Genomic DNA, 10,400 nt, shown 5'->3' with positions numbered 1-10,400 from the left:
CAAGCCCCCAGTCCACGGAAACAAATACCATTAATAAACCAACAATCGCAGCAAACAATGGAACAACGCACGCCTGCCATTCGAACCGGTTTTCCCACGGTTGAACAAACGCGAGCTCGCACGCACACCACCGCACGATGCTCTATTCAGTGCCATCGGTTTACCGGAAGCAACGAGCCCACCCATCCCAGCCACAAGCTTCCGGGGATGCATCTGGTGTCTAACTTTAAGTTCGGTTAGCGTGCGGTGGAGCGAAAAAAGTGAGTTCCCACAGTTCCCAATACTATTATCATTTCCCCGGTTCTTGTTGCGGGATCCGATGAAAAGCGCACGAGCACTTCCTAGCGTAACATCTCTCCACATTGGCATGGAAAAAAAAGAAGGAGAAGGATCACTACAGTATCCTTTAAACTGATCCGAGGGCATAAACTTTACGGGGCAGCATGGGTTCACCATCAAACATGCACATAATAGATTAACATTCGGCTTGTTCAATTAGCAGGAAGCCAGCCAAAGCTGCTGCGTTCTCGCTCACACGAAGCACGCGTCTCTGTCTCGTCGTTATTTATCTGCTCCTTTGTTCCGGCAAAGCGCACACTCTCCATCATACCTAACGAGGGCTCCGGTGCGTGATCGGTAAACACTTGTTTTGTGCGCGGCGCAAGGATAAACGCATTCTCACACACAGCGAGAATGCCAGCTCGGGTTGATTCTCCCCGGGCAAAAGCACCACCAGCTCCACCAGTGTTCACCTGTTCACCATAGAAGGACGAGAACATCCGCCTGGTGCCTGGAGGATTGAGATTTGCGGCAGAAACTCGGCAGACTGTTCCACTATCAACCGTTCGCCACGACCAACCGAGGTCCCGCGGCAATATCGTCCGCTATAAAATGATAATTTCTATATTCATGATAAGACTCATCCGGTGTTGTGCTGTACGGAAAGGTGCGCTTTTTAGCGAGATGCATATCATAGCACCATCAACCTACCACGAGTGCTCGCTGGGTGCCACGGAGCATCGCATTCCCGGAAACTGCGACCGCATTATCATCCACCGAACGACCGTGGCATTAACGCGATCGTGCCAGCCGGTACAGACGCTCGGGGAAGCATATTTGATAGGAGCGTTCGCGTAGCCGGTACGTGCCTAGGTTCATGCATTCATTAGGCGCGTGGTGAAATATTTATCTTTAAAAATCAATAAATTTTCATTATCAAGCTTTCCATCAAAACAACGCCCGTACCGCTTCGTTCGGAGAAAAAGACCAGGCGTCTCCATCGCGTGACCCGTGCATCGCGTTGCCATGTTAGGTGCGTTTCTGAGCCGAATTTAGGAAATGTTTCCGTCAGGACGTCATGCAGGAGTGATTGAAAACGAAATTGCAAATGGCATTGACACGTTTGCTTTATACGTTTTGCTAGTTAAAAGCTTTGTGCAGAGCATAGAGAAGAGCTAGAAACGGCCTGTTCGCTGTGGCTTTGTTTTGATATTTTCAGGAAACTGACGGTAAGTCCTGACTCTCTGCATCGTCTATTACATTCTGTGAAAATTCTATTCAATGCGTCGAGCCACTAAGTCTGATTTGCTGCTTTTATATGTGCATTATATCGATTTCCCAGTAAAAGCAAAAATAAACATAAAATCACTACTAATGGAAATTTCTTCACACATAGTATGGATGGTATCGATGCATACCATCCATACCGAGGGATCACAAACGGAAATTCCCGTGCACCGTTGTTCAACTGTATTCGGTAACGTCACAAAACATTGTTAAACTTTCACGCCACTAATGGCATTGGGGTCTAGCGTATGCGCATCGCTCGAACGACCCAACGCAACACTATTCATTAGCCGTCTTCTCCGGGGATCAAATGATTCGCTGCTTGACTTTTGACGTTGAGATTTATTGCATAATCTACCCGTAGAAGCCCCTACGGGCTCGTTCATCGAGAGCCAATCGTCAGATGAAATAATCCAATCGATGATTTGAATATTACATGCTGCCCGGACCGGTATGTTTATGCTAATGACATCACTACCTGCAGCAAACGAGATCGATTCAATGCAGCTAGCGTCGTTTGAGCGATTTGCGGTGCCACGCACACACACTGTTGCAGTTCACCAGTTGTATCGGATCTCGGCTTAACGTGTAGTGCACCCGATGAACGGCCAAGAGGCTGATTTGTCTGCAATCCACACCATCAATAATTGATGCGCCCAGAAGAATAATAGGCAACGGTGAAGACGCTCCGGAATGCGCTGGCCACAGTGGCTGCCCTTTGTTGGTCCATTCGGCAGCTGGTGTAGACCGATTCAGGCACAGCCACAGTTGTCAATTGCCGCTCGAATAAACTGCAGTGCAGTGCATCCGCAGAACTCAACTTCCAAGCGTCAGCGCCAGATGTAGCATACCATCTCATCCCAGGCCAGACGCCCATAAATCTTCAACATCGAAACCTGCCTCGTGGCGAGAAGGATTCAGTGAGGGGAAGCTCCCTGGAAGGATTTCATAATCGCAACGCAATCATCTGTCAGCAAAAGCGCTATCAGCATGCAAAACGCCGGAGACATTGCTGCCGGAGCATTTACAAATCTCACGAATCACACACTCGCACGGATGCGTCGACGTTTCGTGAGCACTGGGACGGATCTGACTCGTCAATTTGACCCGGGTGTCACATCGACACTTCGCTTACACCGTTCCCTGCAGCTCAAGCTAACCTAATTTACGAGAGGCGTGCAGAAACGCTTTACAACGCGCGTTGTGAAAAGCACACGACTTTACAAAACGCGTCCCGTGCGGTAAGCAGTGTGCTTTCCCATCAACTTTTTCTAATTAACCAACAAATCATTCGCCGAAAATCTTACTCTCCGTGAAATGTTTGCTTTGCCGTACTCGCACCCTGCCAGGCAAGCAGCATTAATTACGCCCTCCCGATGGACGCGGAAAATTCGCTCCATCCGCAACGGGCCGCAAACCGTTAGTTCACCCGAGCTTCGATAAATTATACTGCGTAAAGTGGAGAAGGAACACCCAAAACGGGAGCCAAAAAACATTACTGCAGAACGTCCGAGACGTGCGCAGGAAAGGACAGACGCTTCGCTGGTGTGTGGGGATTTTTACCAGCGGGCAAGGATGGTACAAATTAAAAAAAGCCTTTTTTTATTTACTGTTTCCATTCGCCGGCCGGTGGATGTGAGAAGATAAAATATTTGATCAATTAGTCCCTCCGTGGAATCCCAATCATTTTCATTGCGATGGACCTTAATCAAATAGCAACAGCGCTCCCAAGAGTGGAGTCCAGAAGTGGTGACAAGCGAGAATTTTGGAACATTGGTCTAAAAAAAAAAACTTCGGATGCTTGGTAGGCCATTATTCATGGCATGATCGTGGTATGAAATCGAACACAATGCACCTGAAACCATTCCATTTCAACATGCTCGATAGCGTTATTTTTATTGCTTCGAATTTTGAACACATTTTCTCCGTAACACTTGTAAGCTCAAAATCAGATTACAGTAATAGGCCTGCCAATCAGTTACACCTTTTTCGCAGCATTCTGTTTTTGTTTTGCGCTTCTTTTTTGCTGCGTTCAGGTTTTTACCGTTGAATTACAACTGCTTTCTTTTTTGCCTCCTCATCGAAGCGCTTTCCTATCAAAAGCAACACAATTGACGTGGCATTTGTTTCGTTTGGTGTTTGACGAAAAAACGTACCACCGTATTTGGCTAATAAACTTCACGGCAAACATCCATTGTACGATGTTGATACTGATAAAAGCACCCAGTAGCGCGTACATTAATGATTGCCTCCAGTGGTGGGTGTTTGATTGTTTTTTTTTTTCTCTTGCTCTGTCCGTTTTCCAAACTGCCGTTCTGGCACGCATTGCAAATAACATTCGCAGAGCTATAGTTTACTTTTAATCTGTCCATTTGCAGGGGCAAATATTAAATCATGCCATATTAGTTATTTACGATAGCAGCGTCACATTTGCGGGGATCATTATTCATCGACTTTCTACAAACTAGGACAAGGGATGCAACTGCAAAAAAGGTCCCTAAAATACGACTAAAATCAACCAAACCAACAGCACTGCTACATTCTCGTGAGTGTTCAGTGGATATATTTACTCGATTTGCTATTTTCCAATCATTCCCGCGCCACGACCAAACCCAACAGTTGCAGCCTAAGCGCCGGCATGCGTCGCTGCGCATTCGATGGCTTTGACAGTTTATTTTCCTTTGTTCAAACAACCCATTGCCGATGCATTTGCGGTGTGGGTTTTCGGTGGTGGATCGAGCAATAATTCTTCTTGCCGCCTCCTTCCGGCCACTTTTCCCGGTGGCAGGCGAAAAACAAATTTCATCCCAGCGTCAGCTAGCCGTGCGAGCGGTGAATGGCTCTGTGGCAAATTTATTGCCTCAGATCACGCGGGAACGTGGTTGACGCTGTCGCACGCTTCCACGAGGACCGAAAGCAGCCACTCTACTGGTGCTTTTTCATTCCAGCGCCATCGCCGTCCAAGCTCCCTCACGGGGCAGACAGAGAGCAGCCGTGCAGTGAAAGAGATAAAATGCGGTGAAACGAGTGAGCTTTTCCGAGTGTCGGTCGGTTTTCCCCGCCATTCATTCGATGCCATGCGCACTGGAAAAGCCGGCCTCGTGCCGGTACGAGTGTCCTTCGTACAATCCCCACCCTGATGCTTCGGCCAGTTTCCCGCCAGATGGCGCTAAAACGGATGCGTTCAGTTAGCCCGATTTTTATCTCGACCAGCAGCTGCTGTACAGTCCGAATGCTCCAGCAGACTCCCACAGCAAGACCAGTGTCGTCGTCCAGGATGACCCGCATGTCCATGTCCACAGCCTCGGTAGCCTCCCGGCATAATATGTCCACAAGCGCACGTACTCACTTTCGAGCCACTACTCGAGCAGAACGTGCAACAGTGGTACACGCCGTAATGTGGCCTTAGCTTGTGAATACGCAACACTACTGGGCACTCCTGTGTGGAAACCCAAAACAAAGATTTTAGAGGCCACCTTAAAGACATCACTGTCTCGTTTTCGCACTTACCTCAAGTAGCTTCCCGTCGACGAACAACATGAGATGCATCACGCCCGGGCGAGTCGGCATGAACGAGATCGCGTACGATCCGTCTCGGTTGTCACAGATAGACATCGCCACCGAGTGATCCTCATCGTCCCGGTATCGTAGATCCGTCTGAACCGTGATCCCTCCGTGGGCCAGCCGTCGACCCTCGTAGTCCCGCACCACCAGCGTTAACTGGACGCGCTTATGAGCCTTCAACGTGGCCAGCTCACCAGCCGCGTGTTCGATGCCACTCTGTCGCGGGTCTGCTTTCTGCGTGGTAACGATTCCGAACAAGGGTACACCAGTCTGTACCCGAGCACTGGGTGCTTCCTCATCCGCCAGGAACTGAATTGTGTCCGTGACGGTGCTATCGAGTGCCCGAGACGGTTTGAGACACTGCTCAAATCGCTTCAACAGAACGCTTACAAACAGCAGATTTTCAACATCACTTCCCTCGGATAGCAGCTCTTCGGCGAACTCAATCGCGGCGCTGGCATGTTGCGATCTACGCTCTGCAAACGATCGAAAGAACGTCAATCAAAACTCATCTGCCAGTCTTTCAATTGAGCAGTAGAAGTTGAAAAGCTAGCATAAAATTACGTAGTAAAGTCGGAAGACTGCATCGCAACATTAAATGCATTCCTAGAAACCATTTTATGAGAGCGGCAAAATAACGTGCAGCATTGAAACAAGGATATGACGCAGCTCCTGGCCTAAACACTGATCAGGGAATACGCTCGGGGACTCGCAAAGCATTAATGAGTAACGGGATAGGTTTTCAACATCCTTCCCGGAAGGATTGGCGACAGTTAATTACAATTCCTCGGAAGTAACGCGATTCCCCGTATGACGCTTGTTTTGCCACCTGGGAAATAGCCTAATCCACTCGTTTGTACTTCATTCCACCAAACGCCCTTACCAAGATCCAGCTTCTGCGCCATAACCATCTCCATCTTCGCTTGCCGGATGTCACCGATCTGGGCCGCAAGCGTCCGCCGATGCTCCTCGAGGGCAGCCACGTACTCATCCACGAACGCGTCCACTTCACGCTGGACAGCCTCACAGCGGCTGTTGATCCGCACGGTCAGATCGTTCAACCGGCCCACAGACTGCAGCGCAAAGTCCTCCAGGGGCCGCGTCTGCTCGATAGCACTCCGCACAAACCGACCGTACACCTTACTGGCCCGGGCCACGGTCGTGCAACGGTGGTCCCGATGTAGCAGCGTGCTGCATTCGCCGCAGATCACCTGATGGCACGTGGTGCAGAACAGCTTTAATTGATGCTCCGGATGTAGCGGGCACTTAATCGAGCGTGCCACCGATTCGGACTCCCCTGGGATGGTCCTTCGGGGCCACCGTTTCAGCATCAACTCCCCGAGCCGGACGATACCGTGCGCGGCTGTGCCACGCTGCCGCTTGTGGGCTTCCCGGCAAAAGTTGCACAGTTTTAGGGCACACGTTTGACACGCCACCGTCGCCTGGCGTGGAGAAGGGAAGAGAACAAAAAAAAAAGCAGCCCCGAGCTCACCCGGAATCAGGACGTGTTTGGTGCACGGTGCAAATCCGCCCCGGATGGGGGTGCGAATGAAAATGGGAAAATCGAATTAGTTTTTAACCCGCGCGAGGGCGCGTGAAAATTGAACCGTGAACGAAACACTGTTGCGCTAGCGCGCGCGCGCGCTGGTTGCGTTTTGGGACGGAATGGCGGGCAAATAAAAACCACTGGTGAAAAAAAACCGGCGACACATCCACGGACTGCACCTGAACCGTCGAATGAATCGCACAAAAAATGGATGGACCCCCGACATGGCACGGTTGCGGTTGCAATTGGTTCCGCTGTTCGCTTTGCGGGTTCAGCGCCATTCTACCTGGCGGCGTCCAATTGGATTGCGAGTGAAATGATGATGAAAGATTAGTGGTTTAGAAAATGAAATAACGATTACGTGACCGGCGGGTGCAAATGAAATTCGCTTTCGAAGCTGGGGTTTTTTTTTTATCAGCTATCGAAACTCATGATCTTTCGCGCACGGTACACATTCAAATGTGAACCAATTTCACGCGATCCAATCCTCGACCGTAGCTCATAATCAGACGGTAAGACCGGATGAAAAATCGGTGGAGTTTTGCAAACAAATCGCTACCGCTTTGCGCCAGAATCACACCCATCGCCCGAGGGAAATCGTCGGCTCACTTAGCGCAATCCGCGAGATGCGGTGAAGAAATGAAAAACGACCGCCGCAGTGGCTTCTCGAGACTCGACGCAACAAACTCATCGACCACCATCGACAACACCGCGGTCGGGTAAACACCGACACCGTCGACCACACGGAGAAATAAAATCGCAAACCATCCAGCACTGAATGATAAATGTCAAAACTTTGGGCCACTCTCGCGCGTCCAATTCAATCCCGCAGCGTCCATGCCGTGGCTCCAGCGCACGTTCGCGAGCGGGTTCCATTCGCAAGGTGTAAAACTGATATCCTTGCAAGGAATACTCGACGCGTCATGTTTGACTTACCGTAACCTCATCGGAGCATAACTCACACAGCGCCATCGAGTCGTACGACGCGCAACCGACGGGTGACCCGAGGCCGGAACCTGCCGGCGAGGAGCCATACTGGAAAATGATGTTCTCGATTTTCCTCGCCAGCACAAAGTGCTGCGGCAGCTGGCTGACGCCACCCGGGCTCACCGGTAGCTCCGTCGCGTGGTTACAGGTGGGACAGACGAGAACTTTTTCCTTGTCACCATACATTACCTTGGCCTTAACTTTGTCCTTGCCCTGCAATGAAAGGACGCAGCGAGGAGTAAGTTGGGTGTGCTAGCAGGCAGACTCCACGCTCCGGTGGGGGCGTGCTCGGGAAATATGCTTTTGAAGGATGTGCCTGATACCGGGGACACCTGCTCGGAGTGTGCTCCAAAAATATGTGCCTTGGAATCTCCAAACCGGTGTGGATTTTTCTTCAACATCGTGCAATTTTTTGCCGCATTTCTTCGTAGCACAAATGTAGCGCAAATTGATAGCCCTCCATTTTGTGCGGATAAGAGCTTTAAGCCGGTCATGCACATCCCAACGCAGGATCCAGGTTCTCTCTTTCACACACACACTCAAGCACACTGTTGCCACCGATTGGCGCGTGTTCCGAACGGACCAGCAAATGAAGTGATTACTTTCGGCACTAAAGCTCTTCCAAAACGTTACTGATTTACTGCAACTGCTGCCGAAACACATGCTTCGGGTCCACCTGTATGCGTTCAACCTGCTTACATACCTTTTCCAGCCGGACCGGTGACCGCGTACAGTGTTGCTCCCGAAAGCTCTGGAAGGAGGCGCGCAGCTGGTCGAAACGTGACTCTCCAGCCGACGGAGCCACTGCAGGGGCATTATTATTTAACGCTCCCGTGTCCTGTGTCGCTTCATCTGACCGCTCGCCAGTCTGCACTAGCGGACGTGAATCGAGCGAGGAAGCAGAAAAAAAATAAAAAATAAGAAAGAGAACACTAATCTTTATTCATCGCACTGTTTAGAATGCAATCATGCTTTGGGAGCGCTTTTTAATGCCACATTTACGGCTATTGTGTTACGAGACACTTCTCCGGCCAAGCGGCGTTCGTTTGTCCGGCTACCTTCGACGTTGCACAATCAGCTGCAGTTCTTTATCACATTGAAACGCGCATAATTTGTATTTTAGTGTGCTTTGTTGGTGGACGCGATGGTGGACACTTAACCAAGCCTCGCCACCCAACCAGGTGGGTCGTGAAAAGTAAAACGCGATCTAAATAGCCTCCACTTTCTGTTCACTTCACATTCTGCGCCTGTTTATCGTCCCCGAAGGCAGCATAAACACACACACACACCCCCACGCAGACTGAAGCCGTACAACAGGCGCGACGCGAACACCCACTGACTGCCACGTGCCGCACACGTGCCTCAATAAATCTTTGCTTATCGATGGTATGCACCGGTTTCCCGAGGGCGTAGAGGCTTGGCCCACCAACTTACGGGTGTCCCACTCGAAGCTGGCGCTCTCGCTGACACGATGCCAGAACAGGGCACTGTCCTGACCGTGCGTGACCGTCGACACCGCTCGCTCCAGGCACGGCCGGCAAAACGTGTGCAGACATTCGAGCACACGTGGCTCCCGGAGCAGCTTTTGGCATAAGCCGCACAGCAGCTTCTCGGGCAGGAACTCGGTGGGAAAGTGGTCGTAGATGGTGCTGCCGGGTCGAGAGATGCCGGTTGGCGTGAGTAAGCAAGTAAGTGCAGCTGACCGGTGCAGGTACTCACGATATCTCGTCGAATTTATGCTGCACCCGTTGATGGTCTCGAGAATGGCCACTCGGTTCAGCTTCTTCCGAGTGAGCCTTCTCAGGCGGCTTCAACGCGATCACCAACTTCACTGGGCTGGAAACTGGCTGCTGCTCGATTGGGAACTGTTTTTCCAGTTCCGATTGATTACTGTACGCAGAGCCTCGTCGAAGGCTGCTCTTTCGCGGGCTACCATCACCCAGAACGGGACTGCTCGTGATTGAGTTTGGTTTATCCAGCGAAAGCCCACCAGAGCATCGATGGTGCGCACGTTCGATAGACCCACTTCGCAGGCACAGCTGCTCCGGGGTCAGATTAAAAGTCAATTTCCCACCACCCTTGGGCAGTAGCTCAAGTGAGGCCGCACTCGTCGCGGCTTCCGGTCCGATGCCATTCCTCAGCACCACGACAGACGCCTCGACATGCTCTTCCTGGAGCCGGACGTAGCGCAGTAGCGGATCTGGCACATCACTGGCCGGTGTTTGAGGCCGTGGGGATGTCGAACGACCCCGAACCGATGGTGGCCGCTGGTCAGTGCCATCACTCTCCTCATCGAGTGAGTCGTCGCTCACCAGCGCTAGGTGTACTGGTCCGATCGGACGACTACCACAACGACCCCTGGGAGATCGGCGTCGTTCTGCCGCGAGCTCTCCATCCGTGGTTGGCGTTGAATCCGTGCCATGTTCCTGCAACGGGTGACCTGGTGCTGCCGTTGCTTCACGATCCATTAGAGCCACGCCAAGGCACTCTGCACGCGAACCGAACCACACCGAACCGAACGGGAATGGATGGGAACCAACGACCACTTGCGGCGATCCGCGCTTCCGGACTGAAAGTCCATCCTGGCGACGGCCCAGCGGCATCGTAAAAACGCCCATAGAATGGTTGATAATTGAATTAGCACAACAGTTCACAGCGGGGTCTCACTCGCGGAACGGGAGCAAGCAGGCAGGCGTATGCTAGTGAGAATGGGGATGTTTTTTTTTCTCAAGGGAAA

General features: G+C 51.3%; 1 protein-coding gene across 1 annotated transcript; it reads right to left on the bottom strand.

Annotated features, from left to right (window-relative positions):
- Positions 1-4,750: 4,750 nt before the first annotated feature.
- Positions 4,751-10,266, bottom strand: LOC128722502 (tripartite motif-containing protein 45). The gene is made up of 7 exons (XM_053816170.1): positions 9,383-10,266; positions 9,098-9,312; positions 8,367-8,536; positions 7,613-7,876; positions 6,014-6,572; positions 5,077-5,606; positions 4,751-5,005 (listed from the first exon to the last, which is right to left on the bottom strand). The coding sequence occupies exons 1-7, from the start codon at positions 10,264-10,266 to the stop codon at positions 4,751-4,753; spliced, it is 2,877 nt and encodes a 958-aa protein (XP_053672145.1).
- Between the last annotated feature and the right edge of the window lie 134 nt (positions 10,267-10,400).

This window comes from Anopheles nili, chromosome 3 (assembly GCF_943737925.1).
Source record: "Anopheles nili chromosome 3, idAnoNiliSN_F5_01, whole genome shotgun sequence".
NCBI classification, from domain to species: Eukaryota; Metazoa; Arthropoda; class Insecta; order Diptera; family Culicidae; genus Anopheles; species Anopheles nili.
The sequence above is the reverse complement of the archived record's forward strand: the minus strand, read 5'-3'. Positions and strand labels throughout refer to the sequence as shown.